The sequence below is a fragment of the Lepus europaeus genome, chromosome 20 (assembly GCF_033115175.1).
Source record: "Lepus europaeus isolate LE1 chromosome 20, mLepTim1.pri, whole genome shotgun sequence".
Lineage (NCBI taxonomy): Eukaryota > Metazoa > Chordata > Mammalia > Lagomorpha > Leporidae > Lepus > Lepus europaeus.
The window spans coordinates 9,860,944-9,881,408 of NC_084846.1; the positions used below are offsets into that span (position 1 = coordinate 9,860,944).

Consider the following 20,465-nt stretch of genomic DNA (forward strand, 5'->3'; position numbering starts at 1 on the left):
AGAGAGAGAGACAGAGAGAAAGGTCTTCCTTTTTGCCGTTGGTTCACCCTCCAATGACCGCTGCGGCCGGCAAATCTCGCTGATCCGAAGCCAGGAGCCAGGTGCTTCTCCTGGTCTCCCATGCAGGTGCAGGGCCCAAGGACTTGGGTCATCCTCCACTGCCTTCCCGGGCCATAGCAGAGAGCTGGCCTGGAAGAGGGGCAACCGGGACAGAATCCGGCTCCCCAACCGGGACTAGAACCCGGTGTGCCGGGGCCGCAAGGCGGAGGATTAGCCTGTTAAGCCACGGTGCCGGCTTATTTCTGGAACTTTCCATTGACTTGGCAGATGACTGGAACCCCAGAGAGCAAAACTACAGAGAAGGGCGGGGCTGATGCCCTTGTATCTGGGTCGTACTGCAGCAGGTAAATGCTCATTCATTCATTCAGTCCGGGTTGGAAGGAGGCCTGGCCAGGGCAGACACCACCTCCCGGGAATGGGGTGGGGGAGGGGCACACACCTCCTTCCACGCTGACGCTCTAGGGCTCAGATGCTGCAGCCTGTTCTGTCCTCACTGGGAGGCGGGGAGCAGGGCTGGGTGATGGCAGAATCCTAGCGTAGTGCCTCGATGTAGCAAACATGTTTTCCAAGTGGAAATTCTCTACATGGGCTATTTCAGTAGCAGGTGCAGCGGGGCAGGAGGTGGCCAGGCCCTAGTGATTTCCTGATCCACGCTCTTCCTGTTTGCTGGCCACTGATCACCACACGTGGAGTCCTCCCTGTGTCCCCACCCATGACCTCTAGGTGCCTCCTTCCTCCTTCCCTGGCCCTCTTGTCCTGCCCTAGGCAGGGGCTGCCTTCACCGGCTGGAGGGGTGGTGGTGCCTGCACCCTGTCATGATCTGCCGCATTGGAGATCAGAAGTTCTGGATCATTATGGTCTAGGAAACAAAGAAAAACTACGTCAGTGAGGCCTCATCAGAAAGCCCTGGGGGAGACCCTGCTTTAGCTCATGGGACGCACAAACTTTCCACAGGCAGCCCAGGTAGGTGTCAGGGTCACCAGGGGTGCATGCCATGTGCATCTGCAACCTGGGACCCTGGAACTGGGTGACGTGGAATCCCAGCAGGTGCTTCTTCCTGTGATTTAAAAGCAAGGCAGCAGACTGCAGGATACCATGTTGCTCTCACTGATTGTAGCCAAAGGATGTTTTCTGGACACTGTTTAATGCTCTGTGATACACTTGCTTCAAGGTTCAGTGACTGGCTTCCTCTGTGGTTCATGCTGTGGGAATGCTTGCTTTCTTTCTTTTGTAAAAAAATATTTATCAGGGGCTGGCGCTATGGTGCAGCAGGTTAATGCCATGGCGTGAAGCACCAGCATTCCAAATGGGCACTGGTTCGAGTCCCAGCTGCTCCACTTCCCATCCAGCTCTCTGCTATGGCCTGGGAAAGCAGTAGAAAATGGCCCAAGGCCTTGGGCCCCTGCACCTGTGTGGGAGACCCAGAAAAAGCTCCTGGCTCCTGGCTTCAGATCAGCTCTGCTCCTTCCATCATGGAGTGAACTTCCATTTGGGGAGTGAACCAGTGGATTGAAGACCTCTCTTTTTTTCTGTATATACCTCTCTCTGTAATTCTCTTTCAAATAAATAAAAAGAAAAAAATTTATCATATTTATTAGAAATGCAGAGTGATGGGGAGAGAGAGAGAGAGAGAGAGAGAGAGAGAGATCGATCTTCTATCTGCTTGGTCACTCCCTAAATGGTTAAAACAGTCAGGGCTGGGCTAGGCTGGAGCTGGGAGCCCAGAACTCCATCCAGGTCTCCCATGTGTGTGGCAGGGACCCGAGTCATTATGCTCTCACCTTCCCAGTTGCAATAGCAGGAAGCTGGACCAGAAGGGGAGCAGCCAGGACCCGATCTGGCACTCTTTCCAGACATGTCTCCATTTCCCCACTTCTAGAACAAGCACCATCCTACAACCTCTGTGCCATCACCTGCCCCAGTGCAGCTCAGGGGAACTTCCATGGCATCACAAGGGGAAAGTCCGCCCCCAGCCCCCACCTAGGCCTGAGCTTTTGGTGCAGAGAAGCAGGCTGAGCTGCTGCTCCCCCCATCCTACCCCCCCCACCACCAGAGGTGGGGCTGCCCCCTCCCCACCTGCTGAGAAAGATTTTCCATTGGTGGGCACTCCAGGTGGCTGATAGCGAAACTGCTAGGTGAGAAATCAATTCTGTTTTGTTTAATCCACTCTTGTTCTGAAGCTGTTATGGTAGCCCAACTTCTTATTTCAAAAACATTTATTTATGTATTTATTTATTTGAGATAGAGAGGTCTTCCATTTGTGGGTTCAGTCCCCAAATGGACACAGCAGCTGGGGCTGGGCAGGCAGAAAGCCAGGAGCCAGGCACTTCCTCCAGGTCTCCCACGCAGGTGCAGGGGCCCAAGGCCTTGGGCCTTCTTCTACTGCTTTCCCAGGCCACAGCAGAGAGCTGGATGGGAAGTGGAGCAACTGGGACTCAAACCGGTGCCCATTTGTGATGTCTGCACCACAGGCAGTGGCTCAACCCTCTGTGCTGTGTCTCTGTGTCCCCTACATTTTAGAGGAATCTTCAGTTGCTATCAGAAATAAAATGCAGAGCCCCTGGCCTTGGTGTTTGTGTCTGTCCCTCTGCAGGGAGCAGCATCTGTGTCGGGGAGGGGGGGATGCTACGCGGGAAGGACATCTTGCTTTGCTCTGCGGCAGCTCCACCGCTGTTATAGGTTCCTGCTGTGCCTGCACCCAGAGCATGGGTGGGGTCTCGTCTGTGGCCTTGCCCCTCAAGGTGGATTTGCATGTGGTTGAATTTAAGGAAAAAAGGAACTGAGATAGACATCAGAACCTGAGTAGGGGACAAAGGGCGGGAACTGGCCAGCTGTTGCTGTTGGTTGTCAGAGTCCTGGTGTGCCGTGGGGCCATGCACAGCCTGTACACCAACGCTGGGAGCATGTACCACACAGGTAAGCCCCTAGCGAGGCTGGGGTTGGGCAGCCAGGTGTGATCTGGACCTGGGCTGCATACAGGGTCTCTGGGGAGGGGGCTGCTCTCTGACTTGAGTCACCTCTGAAAGGGACCAGGCAGGAGGAAGAGGAGGAGGAGGAAGATGACTACGAGAATGAAGCGCCACCCTACAAGGACCTGCCCCCCAAGCCAAGTAAGAGGCCAGGATGGGTGGTGTGGGAATGGGTGAAAACATTGGCTCCTGGGGACACAGTCAGTGCCTGCTGTGCCCTGCGGAAGGAGCCCCTGGGGCCCAGCTCTGCCAGTCTTATGGGGAGGCAGTTCCGGGCCAGGGCCTTGGCTGGGGGCAGCGGGGGAGTGGGGAGGGATCCTAAGGACAATGGCGAGATGTGGTGCCTACCATGGTGGGGAGAGGGAGAGGCGGGGGACGTTGGGGGATGAGTGCAGCTGTGTTGGGAAGCCAAGCCCAGGAGAAAGTTGGTGTGGGTACAAGGGGTGTGACGTGGGTGTTTGAGGAACTGGGAGTAGCTGCCGACTCCCCATGCCCTCCACGTTTATACCTCCAAAGGCCCCCGGGGTTTTCTTTAGGCCCCAAGAGCCCAGGCCTAGCTGTGACAGATATTATGGTAATGGGAGGCCCTGGTGTCTGGGATGGGGCCATTCCAGGGGGGGCTGGGGCTCTACACTCCTCATCTCAGAGTGAGGCCCTCCGGGGAGGCCCATGGATGCAGGGGTGGGGGCTGGGCTGTGTGCTGTTTGATTGACAGCCCACCTCCAAGGCCAACACCAGCCTAACCCAATCCCATTCCTTTTCCCAAGGCTGTCCCTTCTCCCCAACAAAGATCTTCCTTTGTGTCCAAATCTAGCACCAGCAGCACCTGACCCCAACCACAACTCAGTCTCAACATCATCCTTCACCCCCCAGCCTAGCCACAGCACCATTGCTTGTGCTGTCTGCACCCTGAGTGACAACTCTTCCCCCCTACCCATCACCACCCCACCTACACACCTAGTTCAGCCTGAATCCCAGTCCCATCCTCAATTCCATCTGGTCCCCTCATTGTGGCCCACTTTGGTTGACCAGTTGTCCCCACTTGCTCAGGCCCAAAGTAGCCTCTGGGTTGTGGAGTTTTTATTTTGTGTGTGTGTGTTTAAGATTTATTGATTTATTTGAAAGGAAGAGTTACAGAGAGGTAGACACCCCCCCCCCCACACACACACAGAGGGAGAGGGAGAGGAAGAGGGAGAGGGAGAGAGAGAGAAAGATATCTTCAATCAGAAAGAGAGAGAGAGAGAGAGAGAGAGAGAGAGATCTTCAATCTGTTGGTTCATTCCCCAGATGGCCTCAATGGTCAGGGCTGGGCCAGGCTGAAGTCAGGAGCTTCTTCTAGGTCTCCCATGTGGGTGGTAGGTACCCAAGCACTTGGGCCATCTTCTGTTGCTTCCCCAGGAGCATTAGCAGAGAGCTGGATCAGAAGTGGAACAGCTGGGACTTGAACCTGTGCCCTTGTGGGATGCTGGGGTCACAGGTGGAGGCTTAACCTTCTCTGCCACATGCTTGCCCCTCTTCCCTCTTTCCTCCCTCTCATTCCCATCCTCAGAATCTCCCAACCCTGCCTCTCTCTCCTCCAGGTTCATTTGCTCCGCCGAGGCCTCCCAGAGCAGGTGAGCTGGGGCTCAGGTACAGGAGACCCAGGGCCGGCTTTGCCCTGCTCTGCCTGGGGCTGAACAACCTTCCCTCCCTCCCCAGGAAACAACACAGAGATCCTGTTCCTCCCCGGCAAGTCCTCTCAGATGACAGGTGAGCGCCCCCCCCCCCCCCCCGGCTGGCTTCTGCCCAGCTCCGTGTCACCATTGTCTTTCTGATTCTTTCCAGGCCTCGACTTCAGCCCTGCCACCTGCTCATCTCTCCAGCTGGGTGAGCTGTGGGCGTGGGGACCCTTTTATGACGCCTGCAAGGTGTGTGTGGGGGGGAACACCTGGGAGTTTCCATCCAGCCCCCTAATTATTTTTAAGATTTATTTATTTGAGCCGGCGCCGCGGCTCAATAGGCTAATCCTCTGCCTTGCAGCGCCGGCATACCGGGTTCTAGTCCCGGTCGGGGCACTGGATTCTGTCCCGGTTGCCCCTCTTCCAGGCCAGCTCTCTGCTGTGGCCAGGGAGTGCAGTGGAGGATGGCCCAAGTCCTTGGGCCCTGCACCCCATGGGAGACCAGGAGAAGCACCTGGCTCCTGCCATCGGATCAGCGGTGCGCCGGCCGCAGCGCGCCTACCGCGGCGGCCATTGGAGGGTGAACCAACGGCAAAGGAAGACCTTTCTCTCTTTCTCTCTCTCACTGTCCACTCTGCCTGTCCAAAAAAAAAAAAAAAAAAAAAAAAAAGAGAGAAAAAAAAAGATTTATTTATTTGAAAGGCAGAGAGAGAGAGAGAGAGAGAGAGAGAGAGAGAATCTTCCATCCACTGGGTCACTCCCCAGATGGCCACAAAGGCTGGGGCTGGTCCAGGCTGTAAGCCAGGAGCCTGGAATTCCATCCGGGTCTCCCACCTGGGTAGCAGGAGCCCAAGCACTTGGGCCATCTTCTGCTGCCTTCCCAGGTGCATTAGCAGGGAGCTGGATCAGAAGTGGAGCAGCCAGGACTGGGACCAGAGCTCCAACATGGGATGCAGGCGTTCTAGGCGGCAGCTCAGCTCTGAGCAGAGAAAAAGCAGGAGTCTTCGATGTGGGAAGACAGAGCAGCAGCCCCCGAATAACCCTCTGTCCCCTTTATCCCAGACATGCATCGGGAGCCATCTCCATGCCAACCATCTGTCACCAGTAAGTTCTCACGGCCTCTGTGCACCCTCTGTCTCCCGCTTCATGGTGGCTGGGGCACCTGACTCTGACCTACAACTCTTTCATGAGACCCTGGGCAGCGAGACCTCTGCTTTCAGAGGAGGCCAGGCTGAGCCTCCAGGGATCCCTCGCGGAAAGTTCTGAGGGACTTCCAAGGAGTAGAAAACCAAGGCTCGTAGCCAGGAAGGACAGACCCAAGTTCAGGTCATGTGTGACCTCCCCGAATCTCTGCTGATTTATTTGCCAAAGGTGATGGGTGCCAACGTAACAGGCTGCAGATCCTGTAAGACAAGGAGGCTAGAACATGACGCTTAAGCATGCAGTAGGTGCTGCATAAATGCTTGGAGCCTCATCTGGGTTCCCTCTCCCCAGTGCCGTCAGCTGGGGGGTGGGGGTATTGTCAGGACCCACAAAGCTCTGTCTCATTCTGCTCTTGGTCCCTTCCTTGCTTTCTGGAGCACCAGTGTCTGTCTGTCTGTCCCTGTCTGCCTCTGTGACCCCCTCTCTCCCTCCCTCCCCAGCAACACCAGTGCCCTGGCTGAATCTGCGGTCTGGGAGCCCTGGGAGCTGCCAGGAGAAGAGACTGTTGGTGCACGTGTGTGTGCTGGTGGCCACGTCTTTGCTGCTAAGCTGTGTTGGCCTGGCTGTGACTCTGATTAAGTGTGAGTAGGGCTGGGTGGGGCACAGCGGGACACTGGGGGTGGGGTATGTGTGTGTGTGTGTGTGTGTGTGTCGGGGGTGACCTGGGCTGAAACTGGCCTCTTGCTCACAGACCAGGAGATGGCGGACAAATTGAGAAAGCTGACCCTGCAGCAGGTGGCATGGCAAGCGAATGGTGAGTGGTTGTGAGCCCACAGGTGCTCACGCCCGACTCCAAGACCAGCCATCACCATCCCTGCCAGGCACGGAGCTGGGTGACAGGAAGTTGTAGAGTGAGGGACGCGTCAAACACAGACAACCCGTGTCCCTGTGTGTTGTGTCTGCAATCCAATATGGCGGCCAAGACCCATGGGGTGGCTGTTGAGCCCCTTTGGATATGGTGGGTCTGAACAGACATGCGCCCTCACTGTAAAATACACGCCCATCTCAAAGCCATCCTCCAAGACAAGACTGAGACATCGCTCCCTAATCATTGTGCAGTATTGATCAGCTGTTGAAAGGACAGTATTGCAGATCTATGGGGACATATTCAAAATGTCAATCCAATGCATGCTACTTGTTTTTTTTTTTTTTTAAACTCTGGCTATTAGAAACTCTAAAAGCATGTTATTGGTTTGCATTATATTTCTTTTTTTAGAAACATTTATTTTGCTTATTTGAAAGGCAGAGTTACAGAGAGAGAGAGAGAGAGAGTGAGCGAGAGAGAGGTCTTCCATCTGCTGGTTCACTCCCCAGTTGTCCTCAACAGCCAGGGCTGGGCCAGGCTGAAGCCAAGAGCCAAGAACTTCTTCTGAATCTTCCACGTGGGGGCAGGGGCCCAGGGACTTCGGCCATCTTCTTCTGCTTTCCCAGGTGCATGAGCAGGGAGCTGGATTGGAAGTGGAGCAACCAGGACTCAAACTGGCCTCCATGTGGGATGCGGGCATCACAGGGGGTGACATCACCTTCTGCACAACACCAGCCCCCACAGTATATCCTTATTGGGCGGCACAGGTGTAGACAGCTGCCCATCAAATGGTCCACCAGAGTGTGAAATTCTAAATTCTGCCGATAGGGCAGATGAAGAAGGAGGTGTTTCCATGGAAACAGGGCCTTGACCTGTATCTTGTGGGTGGGAGTCGAACAGGGCTTGCCTAGGGGAATGGTGCAGTCACTGACTGAAGGGAAAGATGGGTTATCCAGGTGAGGGGCTGAGTGTTTCAAAGCATGTGCAAAGGCCCTGTGGTGGCAGTCAACAGTCTGAATACAAGGGAGGAGGATGGGGTGGACAGGCGGATTATGGTTGTGGCATAGAGAGATTTAGGGTGCAAAATGGGCAGGACAAGGGTGGGCATTTGGTGTAGTGGCTCAGATACTGAGACACTGCACCCCGCACTGGAAAGCCTGGGTTCAAGTTCTGGCTGGATTCCCTATTCCAATTTCCTGCTAATGCACAGGTTCCTACCACCCACAGGGGAGACCTGGATGGAGCTCCTGGCTCCTGGCATCAGCCTGGTCCAGCCCTGGCTGGTGCAGGCATGTGGGTAGGTGGGTGGGAACTGGGGGATGGAAGGTCTCTGTCACTTCTATCTGTCTCTCTCTCTCTACCTCTCTGCCTTTCAAAACAAATTTAGCGGATCTTGGGACTGGATTGGGAATAGTGAGCTTGGGGGAGGGACATGAAGGAATGTATCTACATCTATACATCTGTCTCTGTATGGCTGTGTCGATACATCATCATCAGCTACCGTAGAGCTACACTGATGTCTATACAGAATCGATATCTATGTTATATAGAATCTATATCCGCTGTTATGTCGCTATCTATGTAATCTCTACCCATCTATCTGTTCTTGTATTATATCTTTATGTCTTTATATCTACAAAGAATCTATAACTTTATTTATATGTTTAGAGAATTATCCATGATTTCTCTATCTCTATATTATCTTTACCTGCGTCTACTCTATCTGTATCATCTCCATCTGTGTGTCACCTGTGTCTCTGTGTGTATGTTATCTGTATCCAATCTGTATCTATATATTGTACACAATCTATATATCTCTCTATATCACCCTCAGCTACCTCTATATCCATGTCTACCTTATATTTCGGTTTCCTATGATGTATGGGGTATCCCATGAGCGAGGGATTGTTGGATGAAGTCAGAGTCTGAGGGGGCTGGGTAGCGAGGATGCCCACATTAGTTGTAGAAGAACCTTCTGGACTGGGCTGGGCTTCCCATGCCTACCACAAGCCTCATACCAAGCTCCTCTTCTGCTTAAAAACTCATCGTCCAGAGCCAAGGCAAAACCTTTCACTTAGCGTTCACTGTGACCCGCTGGAACACGGATATAGCAGGAGTACCTGCTGTCGGGAGTGGGTGGGTGGGCAGGCAGGCAGCTGGAGTTCTGGGTCTCCAGCACTCAAGTCCACCCCCCCCGACAGTGACTGGCATGGCAGGGCTGGCAGGCCTGAAGAAGGACCTGGACAGAATAAGATCAGACACCAACCAGTCCTTGGTGGAACTTCGGGGTTTATTAGGTGAGTGGAACTTGGGGAGCTGCCCAGAAACGGGGGTTGTGGCAGGGGTGGCACAGTGCACAACCCCATGAGAGTGATTGTCAGTGCAGTTTGTGTGAATGATGCGTCCCTGGAGTTGAGCAGTGCACAGCATGTACCACTGTACATGGTGCACCATGCATGTTGCTCTGGCTCTGGAACTGCTCTGACAGTGCTGTGTTCTGTCCCCAGACTGTACCAGAGTCATCTGCCCGGAAGGCTGGGTCCCCTTTGAGGGCAAATGTTACTACTTCTCCCAGAGCACCAAGTCGTGGGATGGAGCCCTGGTTTTCTGCCAGGAGAATTTCTCCCACTTGGTCATCATCAATAGCTTTGCTGAGCAGGTGAGTGGTCCCCAGGGAGTCTTTGAGAGCCAGCAGGGCCAGGCTGCCAACCTCTGGGGTTCACACACCCTTCCCATCCCTGGATGGAGAGAAATTGGGATTAATTTTGAGCTACTCAAGCTTAAAAGCAAGCTCATGCTGAGAGAGGCTCAGGCAGAGGTTAAGAGGATGCTATGAGTTCAGATGCTGATTATGCTGAGTTAGCTGCTGCCAGTCTCAATTTTTAAAAATAATTAAAAAATTATTTTAAAGGGAAGTAAGATGGCGGGGTGGGGGGAGAAAGCAAGAGGTCTCATTTGCTGGTTTATTCCCTGCATATTGATGTCATTTGGGGCTGGGCCAGGCCAAACCAGGAGCTGAGAACTTCATCTGGGTCTCCTGTGTGGGTGGCAGGGCCCCAAGCACCTGCCCCTTATATTTTTAACCTTTCTATGCCCTTATTTTAAAAACACATTTCTTGTAGACAGTATTTAATTATGTCTTTGTCTTTTAATTGGTGTTTTTAGACCATTTATGTTTAATATAATTCCCGATTGGCTTGGAGGTAGGCCTATTGTCTTGGACTCGGATTCAGTGGTGGTATGGTAGGTAGTAAGGGTTGTTCCCTCTGGTTTTCTGGAGCTGTCAGTCATCCTGAGTTCCACGCTCCAGTGAGCAAGAGCTGGATTGTGGGAGGGGTCTGGTAGTCTCTGTGCCTTTTCCCTGCTGTTCACAGACACAAGGCTATTTCTCCCCATTCTGTCCTACTCTGGGGAATAAGTGACCCTGAGGCCCTCTGTGGCTCCACGTAATTGACACAAGGCTAAGAGAGATAGGAATAGAGAGATGATGAGACAGGCAGATGAGTAGATGGGTGAATGGACAGATGACAGAGAACTGGGTGGTAGGTAGATAATTAGACGATGCAGAGATCATGGATAGGTGATGGAAATATAGATATGGGCATTGTGGTGCAGTGGGTTAAGCTGTTTGCTTGCGATGTTGGCATCATATCAGAACACTGGTTCAAGTACCGGCTGCTCCACTTCCAATCCAGCTCTCTGCTGATGTGCCTGGGAAAGCAGTGGAGGATGGCCCAAGAGCTTGGGTTTCTGTACCCGTATGGGAGACCCGGATGGAGCTTCTGTCTCTTGGAATGGACCTGGCGCAGCCCTAGTCACTGCGTCCGTGTGGGGTGTGAATCAGCAGATGGAAGATCTCTGTCTCTGTAACTCTGCTTTTCAAATAAAATAAATAAATCTTAAAAACAATGAAAAAGAAATAAAGGCAGTCCCCTAGCCCATCTGGGGTTTTTGCCATCACCCGGGGAATTCCATGGATGAGCTACAAGTTCCTCTCTCTCTCTCTCTCTCTCTGTCTCCCACCCTCTCACCTGGTCTTCATGGGTCTGGCTTCCATTGCCATGGAGACCTCTTCCCCCCACCTGTTTGTAAAACGTGGGCCGGTGCTGAGTTGCGTGGGTGAAATGTGGACGTTCTGTGAGCACTGACGGACACACGCACCTGTATCAGCGCCAACCCAACCACGATTTGTCTCATTTCCACGGCTGCCGAATGCTCTCTCACATCCGCTTTCTCTTCTCCACCTGTCCCCATGACCACATTTCTTTCCCCACAAGTTAATTTGTCTTGCACAGGGGTTTGGTTTTCATGCTTTTGACCGCATTTTCCTCCCCATCATTTGTTGGTCATCTAAGTCCTTTCTCTTCTCTCAAAAGCCTGTTTTCAAAAGACCCAAGCCAGGAAGCCTCTTTCTCTCTGTGTTTCTCCCCACTTCACTCATTTTTTTAAAGTTTCATTTATTTGAAAAATAGGATGAGAGAGAGAGAGAGAGAGAGAGAGAGAGAGAGAGAGAGAATCTTCCATCTTTCCATCTGCTGGCTCACTCCCCAAATGTCTGTAACAAGCCAGGGCTGGACCAGGCTGAATCTAGGAGCCAGGAGCTCCACCAGGTCTCCCACACAGGTGCAGGAGCCCAAGCCCTTGGGCCATCTTCCACTGCTTTCTCAGGTGCATTAGCAGGGAGCTGGATCGGAAGCTGGGACTCAACTAGCACTCTGATATGGGGTGCTGGTATTGCAAATGGCAGCTTAACCCCACCACATCAGCCCCAAGCTTTGCTTTGGCTTTTATACTGATCATGTGAAGTGACTCCCTCCAAGACACCAGTGGATGCCCCCAAATGACTGAGCCTCCTTCCTGTTAGGTCATGTCCCTGGAAGTCCCCACCATCATCTCACACTGGGGACGAGCACACGGGCTTCTGTGTGTGTGTGTGTGGGAGTGGCCAACCGCATACAGAGGGTGCACAGGTTGCATGAGGAAGTTACATGAATCTGCTTGCTTCACGTGCTGCAGTGGGTGGGGAGGTGCCGACCGTGCTGTGCATCCTATGGGGACTCAAGGGGGCGGTGGCTGTGAGGGGACAGTGTTCACAAGTCCCGAATGTATAGGGCAGAGTAAGGGGGAGCATCGTGCAAAAAGAGGACCTGATGGTTGAATGGAGTTTGTTTTGCAGGATTTTGTGTCCAAGGCTCACGGCTCTCCGCGGGTGTACTGGCTGGGGCTGAGTGACAGGAAGCAGGAAGGGGATTGGAGGTGGCTGGATGGATCTGCTGTCTCGTTAAGGCAAGTGTCCAGGGTGCACCGGGTCTCTCTGCCTCCTCTGTGGGCGGAGGAGGCAGCAAGGGGAGGTGTGGGTGAACCAGCTGGGAGCTGTTGCTTCTTTCTTTAACTTAAAAAATATAACGATGCAAAGGGGCAGCATGTACTTAAGGGATACAGCAAGATAATTCAATACATCTAACTGTCAACCCACCTATCACTCAATCAGTCTATGTATGTATCTATCTCTATTGTTCTATCCATCCACCCACCCATCAATCAATCAATCAATCCATATCTATCATCTATCCATCCATAGGTCATCAACATCTAACCATATGCCTATCAGTCAATCAACTAGCCAATATATCCAATTCTATCTGTTCATCTATCCATCCACCCGCTCACCTACCCACTCACCACCTACTCATCTATCCATTTATCCATCTATAACTATGTATCCCTCACCTGTCTGTCAATCAAACAGTCCACATCTATCTTTTTTAAAAATTATTTATTTATTTATTTGAAAGGCAGAGTTACAGAGAGGCAGAAACAGAGAGATAGAGAGACAGAGAGAGAGAGAAAGAGGTTGGTCAATCTTCTATCTGCTGGTTCACTCCCCAGATGGCCGCAATGGCCAGAGCTGTGCCAATCCAAAGCCAAGAGCCAGGAGCTTCTTCTGGGTTTCCCACATGGATGCAGGGACCCAAGCAATTGGGCCATCTTCCATTGCTTTCCCAGGCCACAGCAGAGAGCTGGATTGGAAGTGGAGCAGCCGGGAATCGAACCAGTGCCCATATGGGATGCTGGCACTGCAGGCGGCGGCTTTACCCACTATGCCAAATGCTGGCCCCTCAATCCATATCTATCTATCAATCTATTATATTATGTATCAATCTCTCATCCCTTTCCACCTATTATTATCTTTATCTGTCTGTCCACCCACCTGTCAATGAGCCAGTCTATCTATCTCTATCTGTCTAATCATCCATCCATCCACCCACTCACCCACCTCCCCATCTACATCTTTCTGTTCTTTTATAGGCTCTTTTTACCTTTCTATCTACTTTTCCATCCGTATCTACAAATTATTGATATCTATGTATCTACCCACTCAGCTGTGAATCTATCTCTCTGTTCATCTACTCATCTATTCTATCATCTCTCTGCCAAATGTGGGGACCAGGGCAGGGTAACTGGCAAATCCATCACTTCAAATATATTTTTTTTTGACAGGCAGAGTGGACAGTGAGAGAGAGAGACAGAGAGAAAGGTCTTCCTTTTTGCCGTTGGTTCACCCTCCAATGACCGCCGCGGTAGGCGCGCTGTGGCCGCGCTGATCCGATGGCAGGAGCCAGGTGCTTCTCCTGGTCTCCCATGGGGTGCAGGGCCCAAGCACTTGGGCCATCCTCCACTGCACTCCCTGGCCACAGCAGAGAGCTGGCCTGGAAGAGGGGCAACCGGGACAGGATCGGTGCCCCAACCGGGAGTAGAACCCGGTATGCCGGCGCCGCAAGGCGGAGGATTAGCCTGTTGAGCCACGGCGCCGGCTCATCACTTCAAATATTTATCATTTGTTTGTGCTGGGGACTTTCAAAATCCTGTCTGTAGCTGTTTTGAAATACACAGTGAATTTGTGCTTGTAGTGTGTTACAGAGCATCAGAAGTGATTCTGCCCATCCACCCAGACCCCTGCACCTGCTAACCATCCCTCCCATCCCCTCTGCCCCTCCCTTCGCAGGGCCTGGTCCCCACCATCTGCTCTCTGCTTTTTTTAGATTTATTTACTTATTTGAGGGGCAGAGTTAGAGAGAGAGAGAGAGAGAGAGAGAGAGAGAGAGGTGTCTTCCATCTGCTGGTTCAGTCCCCAAATGACTGCAATGGCTGGAGCTGGGTCAATCTGAAGCCAGGAGCTTCTTCCAGGTCTCCCACACTGATGCAGGGCCCAAGCATTAGGGCCATCTTCTACTGCTTTCCCAGGCCATAGCAGAGAGCTGGATCGGAAGTAGAGCATCTGGGACTTGAACCAGTGCCCCTATGGGATGCTGGTGCTGCAGGTGGGGGCTTAGCCCACTATGCTACAGCGCCGGTGCCTCTCTGCTTCTTTGAGATCAGTGTTTTTGTGGCTTCCACGTGTAAGGGAGAATGCAAGGTCCCTGTCTTTCTGCATTTGGCTTCCTTTGTGTATCACAGTGTGTTCCAGTTCCAAGCTTGTTAAGTTAAAGGATTTCATTCATGTTTTTATGGTTGTGTAATGTCAAGAGCTGCCTTTCCTGGTACAACAGTACTGATTTTTAAAAAAATGATTTATTTATTTGAAAGGCAGAGATACAGAAAGAGGAGGAGGAGGTGGGAGGTGAGAGAGAGAGAGAGAGAGAGAGAGAGAGAGAGTCTTCCATTCGCTGGTTCACTCCCAAATGGCCACAGTGGCTGGAGCTGAGCCCCTCGGAAGCCAGGAGCCAGGAGCTCCATCCGGGTCTTTCACGTAGGTGCAGGGGCCCAAGCACTTGGGCCATCTCCCACTGCTTTCCCAGGTGCATTAGCAGGGAGCTGGATTGAGGTGGAGAAGAAGCTGGAACTTGAACTGGTGCCCACATGGGATGCCAGCGCTGCAGACAGTAGCTTAACCTTCTTTGCCACAGCGCCGGCCCCAATGGTACTGGCATTAAAGAGAGAAACATCTTCTGTCCTGGTTGGCAAATTTCTCTTCCTTTTGCCCCCTGATGGTCCTACTGCTCCTCTGTGGTCCTGTCTAGCTCTCAGCGACAGACGGGTTTATGCCTGGCACAGAATTGTCCTGGGGGGACCCTGAGACAGGGAGAGATAGATAGATAGAGACAGACAGAGAGATTATAGATCTTCCTCCCCCTGGTTCTCTCCCCAAATGCCTGGGATGGTGCTGGGCCAGGCTGAAGCCAAGAGCCAGGACCTTCTTCTGGGCCTCCCATGTGGGTGCAGGGACGCAAGTACTTGGGCCATCTTCCGCTGCTTCCCCACGCATATTTGCAGGGTGCTCTTTTGGCAGTGGGGCATCTGGGGCTTGAACCGGTGCTCCCATATGGGATGCTGGCATCCCAAGAGGCTGCTTAACCTGCTCTGCCACACCACCTGCTCCTCGTAACCACAGTTCTCCTTTCAATTTCTATGGGAATAAATTAAAAAAAACTTTTTAAATTAAGAAAGCTATTTAGTTGTGAGACATTCAGACAGAAACACACACAGAGATATCTTCCATCTTCTGATCCCTTCCCCAATGCCCATAACAGTCAGAGCTGGACCAGGCTAAAGGCAGCAACCTGGAGCTCCATCTGCGTCTCCTACGTGGGTGGCAGGGACCCAAATCCTTGAGCCATCCTCTGCTGCCTCCCAGTGTGCGCATGTGCAGGGAGCTGGCATCAGAAGCAGAGGAGAAACCCAGACCCAGCCTCTCTGATGTGGGATGGGGACATCTCAACTCCTGGGCCAAACGCCACTGCCCACCCCCAACCTTTCTCTGGATTTCACTCATGAGGCAGGACAGAGGGCATTTGCCCTTCTATGCCTGGCTTCTTTCTCTTGGTACAACAGCCTCCGGGTTCAGCTGCGCTGTGGCCGATGGCGGGGTTTCCTCTTGTTTTGATGGAGGTGCTGATCTGCAGTCTTGCGGTAGAGTTCACACTTCCCTGGGCTTGGCGTCTGTGGTCTGTGTTAGGTGCACCTGCTCATCCCTTTCCTGTTCCCCTTCCTGCAGCTTCTGGGACGTGGATGAGCCCAACAATAGCTTTGAGGAGGACTGTGCCAGCATGAACAAGGATGGTACCTGGAACGACCTCCCTTGCTATAGAACCTCCTACTGGATTTGTGAGCGGAAACGTTGTTGAACCCGACGGCAGGTGGCCTGCACCCGGGTGTCCACTCCTGGAGCCCTGGAACCTCCTGCTGCCTTCCTGGGAGGTCCTGCTTCTTCATGGGCAGACCCAGAGGTGGTCCCCAAAGGCATTAGGCACCCTGGATGTAGCAAGTTTTTTGGGGTGCAATCAGGTTATCCACCTCCAGTGGGAGGGAAATGCCAGTGCATGGTTGTGGGTGGTCTCCCTGTTGTGGAGTGTGGGAAAAATGCACCTGATTCCTGATCATGGCCTCTTTTTTTTTAATATATAAAAAAGATTTATTTATTTGAAAGGCAGAGCCACAGAGGGAGAGGGAGAGGTCTTCCAACCACTGGTTCACTCCCCAAATGGCCACAATGGCTGAGGCTGGGCCAAGCCAAAGCTAGAAGCCAGGAGCTTCTTCCAGGTCTCCCACGTGGGTGCAGGAGCCCAAGAACCTGGGCCATCTTCCACTGCTGTCCCAGCCCATAGCAGAGAGCTGAGTCGGAAGTGGAGCAGCCGGGACTCGAACCAGTGCTCCGTTATGGGATGCTGGTGCCACAATACCGTCCCCTGCCCATGGGCTCTCAAGAAGAAGTGATGTTGGCCCCGGCGGGGGTGTGTGTCCAGGTCTGACACAGTATCTTCACGTTGAGATGGGACCGTCCACCTGAGAAGTGCACGTGGCTGAGTGATCCTTGCCAAGCCATTTTCTCCCTGTGTGGGGTGAGCTGTGTCCAGGTCAGGCGGTGGAGGCGGGTGCCTGCTGAGACCCAGTCTGTGGCATGTCTGGGAAGGCAGACCTGCTGGGAGACGAGAGCCCCTGAAGCCCAGCCCAGGAGGCCAAGCCTGGTGAGACCCGCAGGGCCCCAGGTGATGGAGAGAGGTCGCCTTTTCTCTGTGTGTGCTTCCCCCGGGGCCGTGAGCCGTGAGCTCCTGCAAATGTCAGCACCTCCCTCAACGCCAGTTTCTGGGGCTCCCCTAATCGAGCCTCGTTGATTGGGCGGCTTAAGCTACAGAGATAGATTTTATCCACATTCTGGAGGCTGGAAGTTGGAGACCAGGATGTCAACTCTGGTGGATTTTTTTTCCGCAGCCCCGCTGCCTGGCTGGTGGCTGAGCACCTGCCCCTCTGTGTCCTCACGTTATTGTCCCTCTGTGCATGTTTGTGTCCTGTGTTCCTCTGTAACTTTTTTATTAATATAAAGAGAACAGATTTCACGTGTTTCATAGGCACAGTTCTAAGATAACCATCCCTCCCCCGTCCCTCAGTCTGCCTTCTTCCCTCCTTTCTTTAATTTTTGCAAAGACCAAATTTCAGTCCACTCGCTAATCCCAGGCTGAATTCAGCACTAACCATCTGATTCAACAAATAAAAAATAGGAAGCCCACAGTTTCACAAGAAGATATACGTTGGAATAAATACACTATGGAATATTACTCAGCCATCAAAAATGACACCCTTTCTTTTGCAACAAAATGGATACAGCTGGAAACCATTAGGGTCACTGAAATAAGCCAGCCTCTCTTTTCTTTTTTCAAGATGGATTGATTTATTTGAAAGAGTTACGGTGGGAGGGAAGAGAGAGAGAAAGAAAGAGAGGGGTCTTCCATCCTCTGGTTCACTCCCCAAATGCCTGCAAAAGCCAGGACTAGTTGAGGCGGAAGCTAGGCACCAGGAACACTCCATCTGGGTCTCCCACGTGGGTGGCAGGGATCCAAGCACTTGGGCCATCTTCCATTGCTTTCCCAGGCCATAGTGGAGAGCTGGATTGGAAGTGGAGCAGCTGGAACTCGAACCGGCGCCCATATGGGATGCTGGCACTGCAGGTGGCAGCTTTACCTGCTATGCCACGGTGCCGGCCCTGGGGGGGGGGGATGCGTTAAGCCTTCAACATTTATTTGAGAGAGAGAGGGAGTGAGGGAGGGGGGGAGCGAGCGAGCGAGCGAGAGAGAGAGAGGGAGAGGGAGAGAGAGATTGAAACATTCCCATCCACTGGTTCACTCCCCAAATATCTACAACGACCAAGGCTGAGTTACTGTGGAAGCCAGGAGCCTGAACTTCAATCCAGGTCACTCACATGGGTGGCAGGGACCCAAGCCCCTGAGCCAACACCTGCTGCCTCCCAGGGTGTGCGCATGCGCAGGGAGCTGGCATTGGGAGCGGAGCCGTGACTTGAACCCGGGTGATGCAGTGTCGCGTTTCCCAAGTGGTGCCTTCACTGCTCCAGCAAATGTCTGCTCGTCCCACTAACTATGTTGAAATGTGCAGTGAGTTGCTGTCACCTACCTTGATCCCCCATCCTCCCCTCCTCCCACCTCTGCCCCTGCGCCTGCCCGTCACGGCCCAAACCAGCGTCCCCTCCGAGTGTCCACACCAGGCGATCATCGACCCGAGAGACTGTCTGCAGCAGAAGGAAGTTCCCTGGCCACAGAAGAGGAAACCTGAGCCTCTTCCAACGTCTGTGCCTCGAGAAAAGCAGAAGCTGGGCATGTGGCCGCGTCTGCGGGTCACCCCAGGGATGCCCCCAGTGGAGGCGCTCACGTCCGGTTTCCTCTCACAGTTGTCTACTAGCAGCCGGGAAAGAGGGGGGATGTGAAAGAGACTTCCCTTTTACCCCTTTGTGTTTGTGCAGGGGGCAAAGGTTCCGGGTTCTCTCAGTGCGGATGAGCGTAGCAGCCGCCACGGTTCATCGGGCGTGTATTGGGTGCGAGACACAGGCGGTGGCTGATCTCGATGGTTGGGATGGTTCCCAGGCCCTACTGTGCGAGGGGGAGGGGTCTCGTGAGCGAGTGGGTTGGTCAGTGGCACAGCTGGGGTTGGCAGTCTGTCTAAACCTCCACTGGTGGGTCTGGCTCTCATGGTCTATGAACTTGAATTATCCCCGAGGATCCTCTGACCTTGTGGCTGCTGCGGTCAGAACAGACATCTCAGGCTGAGAGTGGAGACCGGGGGTTGAGTTCCGGGGTCTGTTGTTAATAATATGCGTGGCTGCCTTGGAGCTGTCGTGTTGACGCAGGCGAGAGCTACTGAAGTCTGAGGAACTTCTCCTTAAGATGTATTCATTTGAAAGGGGGAGAGAAGAAAGAAAGAAAGATCTATCCATCCACCCATCCATCCATCTTCCATTGCTGATTCACTCCCCAAATTGCAACAGTCAGGGCTGGGCCAGGTTTAAATTAGGAGCCAGGAGCTCCATCCGGGTCTCCCTCGTAGGTGCAGGGGCCAGAGGACTTGGGGGCTGTCTTCCGCTTCTTTTCCCAGGTGCATTAGCTGGGAGCTGGGTTGGAAGTGGAGCAGCCAGGACTCGAACCGGCGCCCCTATGGGATGCCAACACTGCAGGCCTGGGCTCTAACCCACTGAGCCGCAGAGCTGGACCCTGATTTCAGGTTTTTTTTTTTGACAGGCAGAGTGGACAGTGAGAGAGAGAGACAGAGAGAGAAAGGTCTTCCTTTGCTGTTGGTTCACCCTCCAATGGCCGCTGCGGCCGGCGCACTGTGCTGATCCAAAGCCAGGAGCCAGGTGCTTCTCCTGGTCTCCCATGGGGTGCAGGGCCCAAGCACTTGGGCCATCCTCCACTGCACTCCCGGGCCACAGCAGAGAGCTGGCCTGGAAGAGGGGCAACCAGAACAAAATCAGGTGCCCCGACCGGGACTAGAACCCGGTGTGCTGGCGCTGCAGGCGGAGGATTAGCCTAGTGAGCTGTGGCATCGGCATTCAAATTTTTTTTTTTCACTGAAATAAACTTGCCTTTTAATTCTATCTTCCCACAGACTTCCTGAAGTGCCCCTGTAGGAAGTATACTGATTAAATCCAGCTCATTGTTTTTTTCTTTTATTTCAAAATCGGGAAATACTAAGTGTACATATACTAAATGGCATAGATTTATACTAAGTGGCCTAGTGGGTACAGCCATCACCTGCAGTGCCTGCATCCCATATGTGCGCCGGTTCGAGTCCCAGGGGCTCCTCTTCCAATACAGCTCTCTGCTATGGCCTGGGAAGGCAGTGGAGGATGGCCCAAGTGCTTGGGCCTCTGCACCCGCGTGGGAGACCCGGAAGAAGCTACTGGCTCCTGACTTCTGCTGACCTCTGCCTGGCCCAGCCCTGGCCGTTGCAGCCAATTTGGGAGTTAACCAGCAGATGGAAGACCCCTCCTCCCACCCCCGTGCCTCTCAGTAGCTCTGCTTTTCAAATAAATAAATAGACCTTTTAAAAATACACTCTCCTATTTTTGGTATCAATTGGGGAAGCCCCCCCCCCCAAAAAAAAAACCCCAATGGTGTATGTATGTTTTTGCAGGGCACTGGATTAAGTCAACCTGGGAAAAAAAACGAGGCAAAGCAGAGCCCCGCCCCTATGCCCGCCCCCACCGAAGTCCCGCCCCCACCTCAGGCCCCGCCCCGCAGGCCCGTCGCACTTAAGCCACGCCCTCACTGGCCCGGGGAACCGGAGCCCCGCCCCAATCCCACCCTCCGTGGGCGCCCGTGTGGGACCACGCTAGAGCCTAGCCTCACCACCCGGGTTAGACACTAGAATGCTTTTTTTGCCAATGCCGGATGAAAGAATCACCCCTCCCGCCAGCGCCTATGACAACTCAGCGCCGCAGGCCCCGTTTCAGCCACTTCCGCTCCCGACGCCCCACGCGACCGGAAG

The 20,465-nt window shown here is 53.2% G+C and overlaps 1 protein-coding gene across 1 annotated transcript; it reads left to right on the plus strand.

Annotated features, from left to right (window-relative positions):
• The first annotated feature begins 2,933 nt into the window (after window positions 1-2,933).
• Window positions 2,934-15,884, plus strand: CLEC17A (C-type lectin domain containing 17A). Its single transcript, XM_062178482.1, has 12 exons — window positions 2,934-2,976; window positions 3,087-3,170; window positions 4,610-4,642; window positions 4,728-4,778; window positions 4,854-4,895; window positions 5,750-5,791; window positions 6,331-6,471; window positions 6,582-6,644; window positions 8,897-8,992; window positions 9,203-9,354; window positions 11,872-11,981; window positions 15,691-15,884. Exons 1-12 carry the CDS (start codon window positions 2,934-2,936, stop codon window positions 15,818-15,820), a joined length of 987 nt encoding a protein of 328 aa, XP_062034466.1. The 3' UTR covers window positions 15,821-15,884.
• Window positions 15,885-20,465: the final 4,581 nt, after the last annotated feature.